The sequence below is a fragment of the Athene noctua genome, chromosome 6, assembly GCF_965140245.1.
Source record: "Athene noctua chromosome 6, bAthNoc1.hap1.1, whole genome shotgun sequence".
NCBI lineage: Eukaryota > Metazoa > Chordata > Aves > Strigiformes > Strigidae > Athene > Athene noctua.
In genome coordinates, this window is record NC_134042.1 from 17070662 (window position 1) to 17091011 (window position 20350).

The 20350-nt window shown below is 34.9% G+C and overlaps 1 protein-coding gene across 2 annotated transcripts in view; it reads left to right on the plus strand.

Annotated features, from left to right (window-relative positions):
• Positions 1-20350, plus strand: part of FSIP1 (fibrous sheath interacting protein 1) — an 82379-nt gene extending 62029 nt beyond the window's left edge. For both annotated transcript variants that reach the window (XM_074909191.1, XM_074909190.1), the window contains exons 12-13: positions 16175-16721; positions 20105-20350. In XM_074909191.1, the coding sequence (XP_074765292.1) occupies positions 16175-16721; positions 20105-20127 (570 nt within the window). In that variant the 3' untranslated portion in view covers positions 20128-20350. The remainder of the gene's footprint in view (positions 1-16174; positions 16722-20104) is intronic.

Genomic DNA, 20350 nt, shown 5'->3' on the forward strand with positions numbered 1-20350 from the left:
AAACTTCAGTAGAAAAGCCAGGAATAGAAATTGAATGATAAACATAATTTACCCTTTTATGAGTCCAGTATCTTTGGTTTTTATTTCATGCATGGTAGAAACTGTATATAGAACTTTTTGTAGCAATTGAAGTTTAGCAGACTAAACTCCCCTTGTTTAATTTGCAGCAGCTTCAGAATAGCCATAGATGCTTTTAAAATTTAGGATCAGGTTCACTTTTGTGTTAGGACAAGAGGTTGAATAAGATGGATTGCTAGTTCCCTGACTCTCAAACTGTTCGTGTCCCCAGATATGTTGGCACCTTTTGTGTAGTGCTCTAATAGGCATGAGTTTATAGTGTAGCTGGAACCAGATGTAGGTACCCAGAGCAGGGCAAGGCTTTTCTCTCCCCACTTTGTTACAGTATGTCCCTATTTGCATAGGCCGTAGAGTACTCGGTCCTCGGGGCTGTCCAAAATCCAGAAAATTCCTTCCTGGTAGAACTCTCAACCAAGTACTGCTCACTGGAAATAAAGAGGCTTCATTTGGAGAAGGGAAGCTGTCCTTTTAGTTCTTATCTCATTATATTTGTTGTATTAACAAACATCCACCACTCTTTTTTTTTCCTCCCCAGAGTAACCTTGTAAAGTTTTCAGCATGAACTTTCCTGTGTCATGTGAAAAACTAGTCTTAAGTTCCTCATTATAGAAATTATTAGAATTCTTTGATGAGTCTTGTTATTATTCTTGGATATTTTTAAAAGATGGATTTTTTCCCATATGGTTCGTTTCATGAGCATATGGGTCCGTTTTGTGGTTTTGGGAGATACAGTGATCCAGATTTTCTCTGCGTGTCCTGGTGTCAAATATGGGGATTTAAAAAAAATTATGTAATTGACTACCTAGTACTGCAGAATAGAATAGAAATTTGCATTACATGCATCCACTTCACTTACCAACTTAATACTTTATTATTTTGTACTGTTTTGATCTGCAGCCTCTTCTGGTGCCCATTCTAATATTTATTGTTTTGTGAATAAGCCAGTAAACTATTAAATTGATTGGTGTGTGTGGTGGGTATATGCATACACACTTGCACACCCTCAGCTCCACTCCACATACATAGATATAAATCAAGTGAATGAGAGAGACTTAAATCACTGATTCCTTTTCATTAGTGAGACTATTTTTGTTGTTTTTTTTTCAACAAGATGTGAATTTCTACTAAGTAGGTCCTAGGAACATCATGGCAGAAAGGTGGGTACAGTAGCTCAGCTAACTCTCTGCCCTCCCACCTTGGCCAAGTAATTTAAGGCTGTATTGAGTGAATGTATGTTAATTCCTGGGCTTTCTCTGCAGTTCAGGGTGAGGATTATGTGGGTTTAGAATAATATTCAGAGCAGTCAGTTTAGTGAGCTGGAAGCAGCCTAAGGCTAACTTCCAAGAAGAAAAAACACCCCCAAAAGCCAAACCTGACTGGACTCTCACCCTTTCTGGAGCTTAGGTATTTTAGGTGGCTCCAGTCAGGTGCCTTTGTCTTTTTAAGATCTAAAACCTAGAGGAACTTTGTAAAGCTAGGCACATTAAAACATTTTTGTTTCAAACAAGGAAGAGCTCTTCTAATTACTTCATATATCTGATGCTTCAAATATTTGCCTACTAATGGTAGAACTAAATTCAGTTCTTTGGAAATATGCTGTTTCAAACTACATCTGTGATCATCTAAGAGAAAACTATCTATCCTCAATAAGCTATAGAATAGATTCAGTGCAGTATTATTCATGGCTGTTGTTGAAACTGGACTCTGTTATGTGAGGAAAGCCAAGTCCAAAGAGAGCATGCCTGGAAAGGTGCAAGGTGATATGGCCTAGTGCTTAGCACATCCAGCTCTGAGTAGGGAGGGTGTCTTAGTCCTCTTTCCCAAGACTGACTTGAGGATAAAATACAGATATACCTATTTCATGTCCCTCCCCTTGTTATTCTCTCTGTACTCTATTTTATGTCTTTTTAATATGGGGACCTACAGCTCACTACTGCCTCTAGCCAATATTAAATTGGCTCACATAACACTGTAATGAATGACCCATGTAAGGGATAACTTCTGATAATGCTTAAAGTAAAACGTAGACTGCATCAAGTTCATTGAAAGAATTCCTGTATCAAGTGGTGCTCAGTACCATAAGGGGATGCACACAAGAACAGATTCCACAAGGCAAGAACAAGTTTGTTGTGCCTCCTGCCAGGCAGACCAGTGAGATCCACAACAATTCATTCTTAAAATTCCTGAAGGAATGGATTTCTCATGTCTCTGAGAAGGATAGAATATCATTGTGTGGCTCAGAACCATGATGTGTCTTTCTTAATTAAAACTCAATTCATTTTAGCGATTAGATATAGCTTTCAAATTGTGCCAGCGACGCTGTCATACACACACATAATGACACTGTAGAGGCTATATAGCTACACAGCATAATCCTTCAATTGCAGCTGTATCCAATCTTGGTGTTTATATAGATTTTTATGTCTCTAGCAACAGGTTAGATATTTATGTATGTTTTTATTATTGTCATTCATATATATAAAATTTCAGATACTTAGAACTTCCATCTCTTCTAGTACGGTCTTATTGCATCTTATGCAGTAAAATAATCCTAGAAAACTGCTCCTAAACTATGTGTTTTTAGAGGTGTATATCTTTCTATAAACATCTGTTATGCTTGTCTTAGCTTGATATATGAACTGTCTATCAGTCAGGTCCTTGGTACATTTAACTTGGATAATTTGCCCATCTATCCTGAAACTCCTTTAAAAGTTTGAGACATTAATAAGCTTACGGAAAAACATGTTAACCTAAGCAGTAAGTGTCCTTGATTAAATAAGTTATGACTTTTAAATATTTATCATCCACCCTAAGCTTCTACTTTTTGTTTCGAAAAGTATGATCTGTTCTGTTCTCAATGTATTTCAACAAGAACAAACTCTCTGAAGTAGCCTAATGAATATTTAGCTTTCTGCTAACTGCCTAGAAGAAACACACAAAACACTTGACGGTGTCATTGCCTACTGATTCAGTAGCTGTGATTCCACATAACTGAGAGTAGTGTAGTGTCCTCTAAAACCAACAATGTCATCATGAATTCATCAGAAACACAGCTGTGAACTTTGGTTGTTTTTTTTACCAAAGCAACTGGGCAAAAACATTCCAATGTGTGGTAAAGAAAGTTCCAAGCAACTGGGGTGCACAGTGCTTTGTGTTTAAGCCATTGACCTTGTAATGTGATCACACAGACTTTTTTGTAAATTAATCTTTCAGATCTTATGAGTGACATGTGAACTTTGACTTCATGGGCAAAAGGCAGACTCCGGCTCCAGTGGAGTCACCTGTATCCCAAATGCGTGATAAATTTACATAACTTTCTTTTTAAAAACATGAGTCTTTTGGTGCTTTCATGTCTTTTGCTAGGGGAAATATTTGACTTTTTTTCCTTTTTGTGCAGTGGCGTACATCTTTGAGTATAAATGGGATTGCCCCAAGCTTCATTAAAAAATATATTTTAGCTATTCCTATAGCAATTATACATTTCAAAACTGCAAAACATCAGCTTTCCTGTGAGCTACATGCAGCTGTACCATTTTACATTTTGGTAATTTGTTTCTTGTTTCTAGAATTGTATTAATTTCCCTAAAAGCAAAATTTCTTAAAATCAGTGTTTACACAGTTGGTTTGAATTAAATTTTATATATGAGCATATTCTGCAGAAAATGGGTGAAAAATTCGAACACTGAAATATTCCTATAGCATCAAGACATTAGTTTTTAAACCGTGAGTCTTTTTAGTATAAAGTCTTTAGATTTCTACATGAGCGTAATTATTTTTTTGACCCTGGTGCAGGAAAGCTGGTATGCTTATGCTTAGTATATGCTATTTGGGCCATCTCGTTTCCTGTACATCTGTCACTAAGCTTGTGGCATTCTCTTTGGTGATGAGGAGGAGGAAGTACAGGAGCCTGCCCAGCATGGTTATGTGACCTGTCAAATGCCATCGTTGCTTCTAGTTATAAACAGGTAGCCATCTCTTATTTAGCAGGTGTGGATTTACCAGGAAATGCGTAAGTGAAGGTTAGAAAATGTGTACTGCGGCATAGTGTTATGTACCTATTGGCCTATAGCTTCTATAGTCACCACAGCCTGCCATCTCAGTAAAGTGAGTAAAGGGTTTCTTGCTTTTTATCTGTATGCAGATACCCGTACTTCTGATTATACGAACCAGGGTAATAACAATAAGGAACTGCAACACTTTGAATGCATGTACTTTTCTAGATGTCTTTTGTCCTGGGATATGAGAAAGGATCTGTGACTGAGAAAAACAACAGAAGATGGTGAAAGGGGGTTTTATTTCTAACACCTAGAGAATTAAAAACTGTTATAAACTTAGTGGCATAAAGTAACTGTGAGGCTTTTCCTTGTCGGCTCTTCTACCTGGTTTTATGATGTTTATGCTCTTTCTAGTTGGTCAAGGACATAAAAGACATGAATTTTGGTTATAATAATATAGGAGATTTATCATGCCAGCAGGAATGTGGTCATTGGTATTGTTGCACATTTACTATATGTGTTAGACAAGCCTGAGAAAAAACTATACGGGTTTTAATAAATGATCAAAACTATGGTTTACTTTAACAACTAGACTTTCTGAAGAGAGACCTTTGTAGTTAGACAAAAAAAGAATAATGTTATCATTTTGCATTTCTAATTTTTTAAAAAACAGCTGTCAAACATCAAGTATACTAAGAGATTAGCACTTGTTTTATCTCAGTCTTAGCGTCTTTATTGTTATGGGGTAAATGTAAATTTTCTAGTAATGTATATTTGAATGCTTCAAGGTTTAACTCCTATTCTTGTACTTACTGAAAGGACCTGCCCCGCCCCTTCCTCAAGATCAAGAACGGGTGCAGGCAGGCTTGAAACTGCAAATAAAATGTTTTCCCTGGGGCAATATTGTTCATCACATTCTTCCTAAAGGCCTTTGGGTTTTCGTTTTGAATGGAAATAGAAGAGCCAGATGCAGGTATCTAATTTCAAAATACCCTTCCATTCTTTAGAAAAGAAAAAGATTCTTCATTATTCTCTTTCTCTTTTAAAAATGTTTTTTCAGCACTCCATAAAATATATGGCCACACTGACAAGAACAGCTGCAACCTGATGTTCCCTATAGAACCTTTGCACTTGTCCTGTGGCAGCAAGCCCCACCAAACACACACACAAAAATCATATTCTTTATTAGTTATTTCTCTGACCTCTCATAAGCAGAGGCTGAGATGTGGCAAAACTATCCCTACCCTTACACATTTATCTGTACTTAGGTACAGTGATTTTTCTCTAAAATGCAATGATCATTTTATAGATTTTAAATGGGATGTTCCTTGGTGAGTGTAATTATTAATGCCAGGAATTGAAAGGGTCAGAAATATTTCATGAGCAGTAAAAGGGAACTTGATTTTTTTTTTCTTTTTTGGGAGACTTAATAGTGCTGCCAGTGTGACGTAGGATTCTGTATTTGCAATTCACTGAACTACAAGTATTTCCAACTTCTCTTTTTCCCAAAAGTTGTGTAATTTTTACTACTATTAAAGCTCTAGATTTTTGTAGTGCATAATTGCACTAAAATCTATTAAAGAAGAGCCAAAACCAAGTCTTCCTTGAAAATGGTAACAATTAAAAAATCAAAACCCCCAAAAATTATAGTTTCAGATGTACTAGACTGCTACTTTTGGAGAGTTGTCCTGGTTCTCAGTGTTTGAGTGTTTGCATTTGGCAATACTGTACATGCTTTTTTATTGAGTTTGTGCGATGAACTACAACCAGACAATGAGAGCTAAGCCAGTGTTATATATTATGAATCTTGTAATTTAAAAATATATACACTTTATATACCTTTTTCTAATCCTCTGTGATTTACCAAATTTCTGTGGTGATATTGATCTCTCCTTCTTCCCATTTATTCTCTTTTTGCTCAGTATCCTTTGAATTGTATTGTCAGAAAGGCTTAAACCAGTAATTTGTAAGCAAAATTCTAGGCTTCTTTAGATTTTATCTGAGTTGAATTACAATCTGAGGTGCTGCTGTCTCTCTGCTGTCTGGGAAATACCTTGGGGAACTACAGCTGACATGAGCACTCATCTCAGGCTCTTGATTTAGGTGCCATGAATATGAAACAAAGAAATACTATCGCCTGTATTTAATGCAAAGTCAAAAACTCTGTAAGAAAACTGGATTTATAAAAGAAACTGTGTGCTTTTTTCCTTAACTTCGATAACTGAGATTGTACACTACCTGTATTACTTCACTGGAGAGCACTGCAGGTTTCTGTATCTTGTTATTCCATATAGAGCAGAACTTCCTTCATATCATATTTCTGCTATTGGGGCAGAATATTTCCATCTCCAAAATACATATCACAGGTTAGGTTTACTATGTATATGTTATATAGAAAAAGTCAGTATTCAGAGTTCCCTGTTGCAATTGATACACAGGGCCAATTAAGAAGAGTCACTTTAAAAGATATCCCTAAAGAATTTCAGGAAATACGGTCCGAACTCCTAGAATACGTATACTGTCATTTTGTTATTTTTCTAAGATTCCATCTGTAGATGCTTTTGATGAGCCTTTATGGCTTACTGCTCCTTGGGCAAGTCCTCCTTGTCCTTAGAATAAACTACACCTAACTACATAGGTCATCTAGATCATGTGGTTTTGGCTTCCCTGTTTTCCCTCTTACTGGATGAAGGCATTTTGTTAGTTTTATTGGTGTTTTAGCACTTGCAATTATGTTATGAAGAAACAAATCTCCATGCCCTTAGTTTTACTGCTATTTATATTTTCTGTTCCCCCAATGGATTAGAGACCTGTAAGATACTTCAGACTGTGCTATAATCAGATACTGTGGTGCCATTATGCTACACTGTATCTATTTCTTGGAAAAAATAAAAGTCAACATGACCAAAAAAAGAAAAATAAGTGGGTTTTTGCAACAGAAAACAGCTGCAACCACATCAAGGCATTTTTGTCTACTCTACTGGCTTTGCTGAAAATTAAAGCCACAACTTAATAATATTCAAGGAAGATATTTCTATGGAATGAAATCTGTTAAATGCTTAATAACAAACAGTTAAAAACACAAAATGGGATGTTTTAAAAATTGTTTTTGAATGCTAAATAGCCTAGATTGCAGAAGTTCTTCTTCAATAGAGGCTAGAAAATGAAAGTCTTATTCAGAATGATGGATTGCAAATACCAGTTCAGGAATCTGTGTCTTACATTTTTTGCACAAGTTCAGTGTGTTCAATTAAAACCAGCTTGCTTTCTAACTTAAGAATACTTGAAAGTATATGAAATCAAGTGCTCTAAAACCAGGGAGCTATCCATTTGTTGAGAAAAATTTTAGAAGTGAGGGAAAAAATTATACAGTGACTCATACATAGTACAATGCTTAGTTTTGTCTATCTATAAAAGCAGTAGATTAGAGGAACTAAATATTGAAGTAATCTGAAGTTAGAAGAAATGAATTCTTGCAAAACATCTGTTGACAACCTTGGATTAGATGAATTTTAAACTCAAAGAGATTTAAATCAGAGACTTATCATAGTTTAGTATTTAAATCAAGGGAGGGTTACATCACGATTTATGCAGCTTTTGAAATTCTTAAACCTTTAAATTATTTTTCTAAAGAATGCTTGACTCATATTGTTTAGTGAATATTAGGATGTGCTGATGTTCAGTTAAATGTGCCCATTACATTAAGTAGGTACCTCTTTACCATAGCCAGGAAAATATAGTCTATGCAGATTTAATTACACAGTTTAATGTATATCTACTTAGAATTGTAGTTCTTACCTTTTGTTCTATTAAAGATACTGAATAAAATGTCTGTCTTTGTTGATTCCCACTTATTAGAAATTTGTGTCCTGCTTATGATGGAAGATGGAGTATAATTAAGTAGCAAGGCAACAGTGTTTAAAAACTATTGAAACTTAACTAATGAAATTTTTTATTGTAAAATATATACAGAAGTCAAATATGCTGTACAATTACAGCCAGGGTTTGGATCTCAGGGCAAGAGGTATGAGGACACTACAGACAATGGTTGCAGTTAGGGAGGAGAATAATATAATATTATAACATTTTAGGATATCTCTTGGACAGAACCGAATTTCATTATGATGTTGGAAATGTTTAAAAAGCCCCAAACCAACCTCTGTTTAAAGCTACTTCCTTTTATTACCTGCAGTTAGTGGATTGATCCTCTTGCTTGAAAAGTCTCCATGATTTTAGAATACTGGATCTCTTCTTACATTTCTTTTTATTCGTTATCAGAGGATCAAAACTAGTTCCTTGCTTTTCCAGCTCCTGTTTGGTTTCTCAAATTCACATGAAACAGAACTGAACTAAAGAAAACAGAGTAAATTTGAATGCATAAAATGTCTCTTAGTACCTCAGAAAGAGACTATAATTATCAAAATTGTCTTATTTAACTAACCAGACTCAGCTGCTTAGGTAGTAATAATTCCCGGCCACTAATAAAACACTCTTTATAACTTGCTTTTGCATATAATTTTTTCTTTAATGTATAATTGTTTATGTTTTAGGAAAGTCAGACTTTACCTGACTTAGCCATAATTTCACACTCACCAGTATTTTAGGAAAGATTAGTTAAATAGGAATAATATTTCTAATTTAATATGAAATAATTTCTATTACCCTTTATTTGCTTTTGTATTTAGGTATTATATACAATATATTCAGAATTTCCTTTGATATACCTTTGCCAACCATTTGCTTTGTTGTATAAAACCTACTATTCAGAAATTAATTGGGTAATAAAATATAGGAATTTTTGTAATAGTTTTACTGTTTTGTCACAGTAAATAAAATTTCACTTAGCTTTCCTTTATAATATAATGCATAAGTCTTATGTTATATTAGATCTTAAAATGACTGGAAAAGCCAGCATGCTAATGGAAATACAGATTTTAATGAGTTATATTTGATACTTTAACTTTTTAGGTATGAATCAAGTACTGTTTAGGGTCTAAAGGTTACAAATACCTTATTTGGTTCAGTTAATGAAAATGGAGCTTCAAAGTCATAGTCTTCTTGTAATGCATATATAGGCAATTGAAAAAAAAACAAAAACAAACTATGTAGAGTAACTTTCAGTTACTTTAAAAATACTAATTTTTTATTAATAAATACATGCCTGATAGGAATGTTAGAAACTTTAAACCTGTGTGACATTTTCAAATTTTGTTTCCTAAAGTTAACTTCTTAAAGCTTTGGTAAGGATACAGAAATTTAGATTTTGGTCTCCATGGGTGAAAACTTCATTGTTATTATTCAGGCACCTAGAAAATGTTATACAACCTGTAGATAAAAAGCTACTATGAAATGAAGCTAAAATGGAAAGTCAACTTCAGAAAATGAAAGGTAAAAAGGACAACTTGTAGCAGTTCAGAAAGAAACCTTTTTGGGTCTTTAAAAGTTAAAAAATTATTTCCATATGCATCCAAGAAGAAATTCACACTTAACAACCACTGAATTTCTTTCATTATATGCTAGTATAATACCACATAAACTGAAGCTGTAAGTAATGTAACTTAGTGTCTATGGTGTCAAATGAGAAGAAAATTATTGTAAAAGATATTTTAGCTTCCTTTTTTTTCTACTTCTGTCACCTCTGGCAACCAGTTGCTTTCTCTTTCTAAAGTCTACAGGGTATGGCATAGCTGATGAAGCACAGTTTTTCATTATTTTCACTTTCAAACCACAAGCAATTGACTGGATATTTTTTAGAAAGTTAAAATGAAAACAAGTATTATATATCTTTGTAATGACTAAAATATGCATGTTTAAATTAGTTTTGCCTGCAAGAACTTGTCATAATTATTTTTACTTGTATAACCTGTAGGCCATCTTAAAAATCAAAAAGAAATTCACTGCTGCAAATACCGTGTCTCTTCTTCACAATTTTCACCTACTTTGCTACTCTAAATAAGAGCAAAATTATATAAACTCATGTCACCTTTTGATTTCTGTTAAGATTTGTCTTTGTCAGAGAAAGGGGAAAAAGTCCTTTTGGGTTTTTTATTTCTGATTTATTAATGAAGTTAATTTTATCTTCTTAAATTTTATACTGTTTTCATTTTTTTCTTTTAATGGAAATTTTATAGGTTTCCATGAGGCTGATTTGGTAATGGCTTTGATGTTGTTGTTCTGATGGCTCATGATGTTACATGTTGAATTGTCTTTTCAAACAGTGATGTTACCAGATGCCCACTAATCTCCTCCTCTTTTTTTCCGGTGCTCCTGTTTTCTTGCCTAGATACTTCCATCCTTTCTGCTTTCTGGCTCTTAGCAGCAGCAGCTACAGAACATTGACTTCCAGACCTTTTCGTTCAACCTTACACAAGCAGAAACAGTGAAAAAAATAAGAGAAAGGAAAATGTAAATAACAGAAGGAAAGATAGCAGAAAGAGGAAAAGAGCAAAATCAGGATTTTTCTCCTGTGGCTCAGGAATCCTGTTAATTCTTAAAGATTTATGTCTTTCCTGATACAGTACAGAAGTCCCCAAACTACACATAAGCACAGGACCACCAGATGGTGAATTATGATTGTAGCACAAGGAGCTCTTAATTTCTGAATCCATTATTCATTTTCCAGTCTTAATTTTTAACACCATCAAATCAATACATGTTACTGTCCTCTCCAGAAACATGCTCACTGGGTTGTGTGTTTCTGATGTACTCCAGTTAGATTTTCTCTCATTACATTCTGAAATAACCCTTCTGAAACAGCCTTATAGAGGAAGGGTTAACTTTTTTATTTTACATTTGTTAAGGTCTTTCTCATAACATAGTGTTTTTAAAACAAACAAGAAAACACTAAAAAGCCTTAACATGACATGCTGGATGGACACTTAAGAATTTATTTGTAAAAGTGGATGTATGGGTCTCTGTACTGGATCTGCCTGGGATGGAGTTAATTTTCTTCATAGCAGCTGGTATGGTGCTTTAGATTTGTGACAAAACAATGTTGATAACACACCCATGTTTGCGCAGCATCAAGGCTTTCTCTTTCTCACTCTGCCCTTCCAGTGAATAGATTGGAGATGCGCAATGGTCTGGGAAGGGACACAATAAGGCAGATGACTTGAACTAGTTGGAGAGATATTCCATGCCATATAACATCATGCAGAGCAATAAAAAGGGAAAAGAGGGGACTCTAGAAAGTTACCCCTCTTTTGCTCAGGAACTGTCTGAGCATTGGTCTACCCATGGGAGATGGTGAGTGATTGCCTTTGCATCACTTGTTTTCTTTCTCTCTTCTTTCCTTTCTCCTTTGCTTTATTAAACAATTTTTATCTTGATCCTCAAGTTACATTGCTTTTCCTTTCCTCTCTCCCTGTCCTACTGGGGCAGGGGAGCGGGGAGTGAGCAAGCAGCTGTGTGGTGCTTAGCTGACTACTGGGGTTAACCCACAACAGTCTCATAAGAATTAAATGGGTTTGCAAGTTATGGACACCAGTTCTGACTTCTGTGGTAAAAAAGAACTTTGGGCTTTTAGCATTCCTGGAAGTTGTAAGAAGCTCTTCCACAATGACATGGTGTTTTGTATGCAGCGTATTAATAATATTCCATAGTAACACTGACCAGTACTTTTCATAGACAAGTGCATGGTTCTTCAGTGTGATGCATAAAGGTGAGACCTTGGAGTTGATGGTGGATGTTGAGTTGAGTAGTGTGGAGAATATAAGGCAAGGATTGCCTTTTCAGAGGTGAATAGAGCTGTTTGAGAAACTATTAATCAGTCATAAAATAACTAAAATTTACAAAATCTTCCTGTGCTGATATGTCAAAAATCTGAATGTTGTCTCAGTAGATCAGTATACTCTTAAAATTGAGTTTATCAGGAAGAGACCAGTTACTTTAGAATTTACTGTTGCAGTCCTACACAGCACTAAAAATTTAAGTAAATTAGAGCATCAAGGTAAGTTGTTTCAAGCAAATAAATTATCAAGAGAACTGTTGATTGCAATACTTTCAGATTAAGCAACAAAATATACATGTTTATAGACATGCCAGCTACATGGGTCCTTAAACAGGCCTGGCTTTCCAGTGCTTATTCATTTACTGTGCATCATTTTATGATTATTTACTATAATTAGAAATAATCCTGACATATTAGCTTTCTCTCCATGCTAAAATCTGATAACGTCTTTCAGACTGTTTCTGTTACTGTGTAGATGTAGAAAACACGCCTAAAGCTTTGAACTTGCAAGCCCGTAGTCACAGCAGGTCTGTCCACAGCAATCTACAAGTTTGCATTCCTACCACATGCAGTAAGGTTTTCTCTATAGACCCATGTCACCGAGGAATCCAGCAAGGAACAAGAAATCTTCAGTCAGAGGAGGGCCACAAGTGTGTGAAAAACTAGCCACACATAAACAGTAAAGGTCATTAGCAGGCTTCTAGACTCCTGGCTAGGAATTAGTTTTTTGGATCATTAACGGTAGAAAGCCTAGGAAATGAATAGGACTCAGTGTCCTATTAAAAATTAGCCAGAACAATTAAAAGGTTTTCCAATTTCTAATGGGAACCAGACCTAATAGCTTATTTTCCCTTGTCTAGTGGGCTGTTTCCACATTTTGAATTACATTAATTTTATGCCCTTGTATTTTTAAAGAAATATCTTGAAGTATTTTTTCTGTATAGGAGTTGTAAATTATTTACAATGAGGGTAGAGAAAGCTTGGGAAAAGTAGAATCTAGTGTCTCCCTAAGACTGTGTTACTGATTCCAAGTCTTGTGACTCTAAACTAGTACACTTACCTGTGGCAGGATTTATTCTGGTGTGTGTCAATTTATGCTTTGCGGATTCCTAATACAGTTACTGTATTATGTGATCCAATGAGTTAAAATACTCATCTGATTGCAAATACATAGCGTTTTTTGGTGTGAAGTGTCTCTCCTTAGGGATTTCTCTAAACTCTTTTTCTGATTTCAACAGCAACCTTTCTGCTTTCATTTCAGTGTAAATTTTTCGCTACTGAGTGGTTGGCTGATGGCTGTTTAAGAGCTGTCTTCTCCTGTACTGTATATTTTCCTTAACCCTCAAATGACTTCAGCACAACAAAATTGCAGTGAGCTTTTAGTATTTTAAAATGTAACTTTTGGAGAGGTGTGTTAAATACTTTTCTTACCTTTGCATCCTTGCAAGCATGTCTTACAAAACAACCCAAATGGAGGAAGAGATAAAAAGAGAACAGAAATAAGTTATGTTTTACACTGTCTGCTTTGCCTGCAGCCTGCCACTCTGGAGGAAAACAAGCCCACAAGTTACCAAACTTTTTCACTCTATAGCTGTTACAGTCATTTCCCTCCCCATTTGCCTTAGGCTCTGAATCTCCCCACCTAGCCCTCTGGTAATAATCAAGGTAATCTATGAACTAATTGTCAGTACAAGCCATATGATTTTCCTGAAAAGAAAAATAGAAAAAAATTAATTTGGACAAAGAAAATTAGACTGTAGGTAAATGGGATGGGGATGGGGGAATAACAAAACAGAAGGCAGGACAAGATGATCTTCCTCACTGTGTTCATCTAGTATTCTGCCATTCATTTACTCCAGATGCAGAATTCCTTTCTGCAGGGAGTGAATTGCCCTGTCATTAACATAAAATTAGCCCCAAATGATCTTGGCCAAGAGCTTTGAAATATTATTAGTATAGAACCACACATTCAAAAACATGTGGGAATCCATGTGGGTTTCCAGATGTGAGAATCTGCTGTTGATACAAATATAGTTATGTTTATGCAGCATAATAATCTGCTCTGTGGATATACTCTCGATGCAACTGTGCTTCAAGTAGTGGTATAACTCTGTTACCGTGGTGCTCTGCCTGAGTGAATGCATCTGGTTTCTTATAGTGAGTCCATTCTAATAAAGACTACTTGTAAACGTTGTCCTGCAAGTTAAAATACTCCTTCAAGAAATGTAAGGAATTTGGCGTGGGTTAGTAGATTAGATTGAGTGAAAATTTGAAAAATTCCATGTTTCATTTTTGATTTGTCATGTGCTTTGCTACTAACTGTTTTTCCCTGTCTGACTTATTTTTCATCAGTGAGTATTTCTGCACTAGGATTAAAATTTAAAAGCCCAAGAAAAGTTTGAAGAGGTCACAGTTTTTTCTTTGTTATCTAAGTAAGTGCTTAAGGTTGATTTCAGTTATATTATCAAAAGTATGTTGATTGATACCGAGATTAGCTGAATTTCAATATAATTACCTGATTTTATGTTCATCTAAATAAAGCTCTCTACACATAACGATAGTCTGTAGAAGTTCTTTTTTTTTTTTTTTTTTTTTTTTTAAAAAAAAAAAAAAAAAAAGCCCATAGCTTCTCAGCTTCTTTAATGCAGTTGTCTTTTGTATGTGCAGGAAGTGAACTCAAAGTCTGTTTGGGAAGGTAGTTGGTCTGTGCAGGAAAAGACTAGTGGTTTGAATAAATTTATAAAACTGAGTTTGAGTTCATCAGCTAGCGTCTGAACTGTAGTCAGTCTATAGCAGCAGTTTTTAGCTATTATTAATGTTTGAAAATGTAAATATGGAATGATGACCGAAAGTAACCTAAAACATCTGTCTTGTTCACTTTCTAGTGTCACCTTGTAATTTTTAATAGCCAGAAAAAGTTTTACAAAGAAATAAGATTTCCTTCCTGACTGAAAACTGTCCCCATCCCTGAGCATGAATAATCAGTCTTTAGGCATAATCCATACACCCTGTACTATTTAGGCTGCAATCTCATCATGTCACATACGTCAAAACAGGGTCATATCACTTCTGTAGTTGGATAAGAGACCTTCAGGGGAAAAAAAAAAGTCAGCTAGACATCTTATACTGATCTTTCCTCTGAAATGACCTCTGAGATGACAGTAGCCCCGTGTGCTACCACAATGTAATTTCTGCATAATAATCATTACAGAGTGAATAAAATCACTGTTTGACATAAATCACTGCAGTCTTAGGGAGTTAATCAGATTCTCAACTAATCCTTTGTGTCTTGGACAAACTGAGGTTTTGACTGTAGAAAGCACCCTTTTCCATTAAATGTTGCATAGTATCTATGATATGTATATATTGTTATAATATCTACTATACCTTATATTTCATGGGCAGATATATTATACAATATCTAAAATATGTCTTGTGTTTTTCCTTATAATCTTTAAATTGTCAGGGAGTACTGTGCTTCTCTATTACCAAGTAGCATTAAGGATTGTAAAGGCTAAAAGTAGCTCCTCATTGCAAACCGCTCTAAGCAAAACATCCTTTGCTATTCTTTACCATTAATATCAGTCATTATCTTTAATATCAAATTTTAAGAAATGTCCAGTAGAGGAAACCTGCATGATAAAAATGGTTGGAGTGGGCCACTGGCTAAGTAAGATTTAATTGACTGAAAAGATACATCTGTGAGCTATCCAAGCAGTGACAGCTTGCAGAAAGCGGTAAAACTGTTGTACAGAAGACGAGGCTTTCTTCTGTCATATGCTGTGGGACATATTTGACATGGTAGGTCCTGAAGATGGGTAACTGATGTGCTTTTTGTCATATGGTTGAGAGAGGCTCTGTTGCATTTCTACAGTCAAGAGGCTGGAAATAATTCAGTCAATATATGACAATCTTTGCGGGCTGGTGCTGTCCCAAACCATTTTTGACCCCAGTTGCATCACCCCAATAGCTGAAAGTCTTTTACCAATGTGCTGTTTTGATTTCGGTAGCTAAAATCTTAGTGTGTGTGTGTGTCTGTATGTACACACAGCAAACCAAGATATGTGAAAAAGTATGTGCTTTGCTAATTAAAAACCAGTGATATCTAGTAGTAGACAAAGGCCTCTCAGTGCCTTGTGGACATCAGACTTCTTTCTTAACTTTCAGCATCTAATCTATCTAGAACCTAGTGAAGATGTTTCAGAAATGATGTAATTATGCAAATGTGTATGTAAATTCATTTTGAATTGAAAAAACATTGATATCAGTTTAAGAGTTCTGCCAGTGCTTTTGTATCTCTCAAATTGGTTTTGGCGTTGCTTTTCATTAATTATATTTTGACAGAAGAAATTCTTGCCCTTTTTTTTTTCAGACTGAAAAACAAACGGGCCTCTCTGAAGAGCAGCTTAAGACCCTTCTGGAAGAATGTATGCAGCCTCAGAGAACAATAAGCAACGTTACCATGCCAAAGTCTCAGGAATCTCTTTCTTTTGGATTAAGTCCCCCTTGTTACACAAGTCAAGACTCTACTCCTCACTCCACATCTACTCTTTCCAAAATGTTAGTTGAAGACCATATTGTAGGGATGTTAACAGCTCACGAAAAGGCTGGACTTGAAGACAAAAGCTTATGTGTTAATGCAGAGAGTGAAATCCCTGGCTACTATACCAGCAAAGCACTGGCTGATAGTCAGTTATCAAAGGATTCACTGGCCCAAACAGAGGAACCTGATGACCTAGAAGGTTTACAGAAGATGGGAGATAAGAGTATTATTGAAGGTTACTTTATGTCAAGAGCACTCAACACAAAAAGGATGAAGAAACCTTCTTTCTTGGGTGAACCATTATATTGCATCAGTGTGAACAATGAGCCATCCACGGAGGCTGACATTCTCGGCATACCACTGCAAACCAAAGGAGGTGAGACTCTTAACAACCCTTTAGAATAGGCTTTTGATTATGATGAAAAAAACTAAGCAGGTTCTCACCAAAGGTATGCACCAATACACACTGATTATTACGGCAGAGCAAGGATATACTTTTTATAAAACACAAAACTGTGCCAAAAATAATACACACAAAAATAACAAAATGTTTATTAAAATTCTGCCCTGACATAACTGGCTATAAGACTAGGACTCTTATGAAATGTGTTATTGATGTTGATTAATTCTGTCAACTGGAAAACAGTGTTGACAACACATACGGATTAAGGGTTTGGTAGGAGAAAGTCATGTTCACCATTCTGTGGAGAGCAAATATTCTCACAGTAGTTGGTAGAACAACTCAGTCAAAAATCTAAGTGTTTCTTGAATGTTTATAATAAAGTAAACTTGGTAGTATAGAAACAAACATGACCTAGCTATATTAAAAATAACAAATTGCTTTCAGGGAATTCAAATTTACACACAGAAGAAACCAGAATGAATAAATACTGCATAATTTCTATAAATCACTTTTAGTTCAGTAAAAGAAAGAATAGACTTTGACTAGCACAATATTAAATTCAATCTATCTGGTATTATAAAAAGATTTTGGAAATGTCTCTTTTTTTTTTTTTTTTTATGTCCTTTACTTAAATGCAATTATATAGTGATATTGTAATCCAAATCTACAATTAGATTTTTAACTTAAGATCACTTCTCTTTCTGAAAAACAAGCTGTTCTCATAAGCCAGATTTTAGCCAGATACATCTACATCTCATTTTTTGCATAAATGTTGTAACAGTGTGAAGTTACTTGTGATTAAATTGCTCTAGTTTAATTGTTTTAAAAATCAATACATTTTGCTAGGTTTGTTAAGATGGATCTTTCCTTATACTGGTAATCTATTCTGAATTTGGAGAAACATTTTTTCACATTCATTGGTACTTTAGAAGAACATCCTAATACCTCTTTACTATGTTATAATTTCTAAACTATGATCACAACTGTTTCTTTGATTTTTTTACTTAACCTTTCTACAGTGAAAGGAATGTTAATATTTTTTTCAGAGTGTTTCCACCTATTACAAAACCAGAAGGCTTGTTATTGCTGTTTTTACACTGCCAGACAAACTTGGTGTCCAGACTCACCTGCTATATTTTCCCAGTATGAGATTTAGGCCATAAATGTGATAGGAAGAAAATAGAAATACAGTAGCTCTAGAAAAGGTTGGGGTTTGGTGTGGGTTTTTTTTCTGCTAGGTTAGTTTTCAGCTAACTTGACATGTCAGCTTTGATCTTCATGTAGATGGAAGGCATCAGGAGAGTGGAGCAAGAGTGTGCCCCAGAGGAGAGTGGGGTGGCAGTGGTGGTGATGTGGAACACCACAGAGAACCACCTCTGCCAGGGGCAACCTGCTCACACGCAGGAGTAACATGACTACATACGACACCACCAGTTGTCTTTAACAACTGACAGGGAGAAAAACTCATGTCTAAACTGCTGCCTTCACATGAGTTAAAGTTCTTTAGTCTGAATAGATGTAGTACAGTCAGAGTCAAGTGTGACTCAGCCCCAGCTACCATCACCCATTATTAGTGTGTTTTAAGATGGGATGTGTTAAGTCAAGCAAAACACCAAGCACTGTAGCCACTACGTAGTGAAGTGAGCAGGTAACTGTTTATACCTGTTGCAGTAGGCATAGTCACTACGAGGTAATTTTATTGCACAAGAGAGAAAGGAGATTTCAGCTATTCAGTAAATTTCCATGTCGAATATCTCATGGTAAAAGTCTTTAAAGTGGACGTGTTAACATTTATCACATAATAATTTAAATATGTTTGAGTCATAATCATGCATTGTATCATAGCAGTGCAATGGGCTGTTTTGATTATCTGTTTTCAGTAGTGGTTGAGCTACACTGAGTAATGTTCAACCATTTAGACTTCAAGTCTGTATGGTTAATAAACACCTTGGTTTCATGGTCATTTTGCTATTTTTTTTTTTTTAAATTAAAAAAAAGCCTGTTATGAATTTTCAAAGTCTGTAAATCTTTTCATTTTTATTAAAACAAAACCAAAACCAGGGATATAATTAGAGATATCATAACATCATCAGGCTTTGATTCTTTATCAGTGTCTGCTTTTTAAAAATGGTGTGAATAGGCAATCTTAAGGCACAATAAAAGTAAGTGCAAAATAAAACCCATTTCAGAGGTTTGTATTTGTTTTTACATTAGTGCTAAATTAAGAATTGTTTTTACATGAGTGCTTGTTATTAATATTTTTTTACATTATTAATTGCTTTTACATTAGTGCTAAATATTTTGTAGTTAGCCATAAGTTTAAGTTCAAATTAATTATATTTAAATTTATTGCATTCCATTAATATTACTCTAATGCTAAAACATACATCCAAAATTAGCATTTAAATAGCAGTTCATTCTTACTCTTTTTGTCACTGTTCTGCTTACGAGGAAGTGTACAGCATAAAGCAGAAAACCCTGATACCTTTCCATGGATTTAATTTGTTTCCTGCAAAGGTGACTCAGTTCTGTCTTAAGCAATTATTCCTGGCCATAAGCAAAAATTGTGATGTTTATCAAATTTGTAAAATTGCCTAGTGTATTCTATAGGTAAGCTTGTTGTTAGTTCAGACATGATTAGATGTGCTCATTTTATTGAGGAATGGAAATCCCTGTGGAGTCCAGTTTAAGGCAAATACATCTGCAGATGAAGGTGTGAGAAGTGTCAGGTGTTATTTTTACCTTTAAGAGACATTTACATAGTTGAGCTTTGTTATGGTCTTAATTCTAAAGGACATTTAAACATGTATGCATGATCTTATATAAATAGTTTGATTTTCTGACCTGCTACGTGTGGTTTAAACTGTGTAGTGCTGTATAAGCAAACAAAACTGTGTGTGAAACTGGTTTAGCAGAATTTCATTTTTGCAGTCAGTATGATACTGTAGTCTGTGATATAGATATACTGTAATACATTAAATTATATATATTTTAAGGAAAGCATAATTATGAATATAATCATATACATATATCTGAAAGAAACTCTCATGTGCCTTCAGATATAAGTAATTCCTGTTTCTTGAAAGAAGCAATAATCTACATCACGGTCATATGCATGTAAATATAGGCGATGTTTACTGAGATAAACAGAAGCCAGACTTACCCACATACAGATATGAAAAGGCTGTTATTTCTCGCTTATATAAGCCAATTAGTAATTATTTCCAGCTCTTTTTTTGGGGGCCATGTTGCGTTTTAAGTAGAAATTGTATCACAAACTGTTGTTGATTTTTTTCCTCTTGAAAATAATACTGTGCTTGCAGCAGTTCAGCGTATGATTCTTTTCTTTTTTACAGATGATACGAAGATTGAAAGTTGAGGGGAGAGTGATTATATGCTTCTTTACACAACTGTTTTTCTGAAAGTGTGGTTAAACCTCCATCAGTTATATTATACTGACACGGTATCATTTCAGACGACCTCAAGGGAATAACGGAAAACTGTTCCATGAACTGATATATTCTTAGGAGATAATTATTATTATCATTATCATATATTGTTGCAGTTTGACTTCAAAATAAACTCTGCATTTCATTAAATTT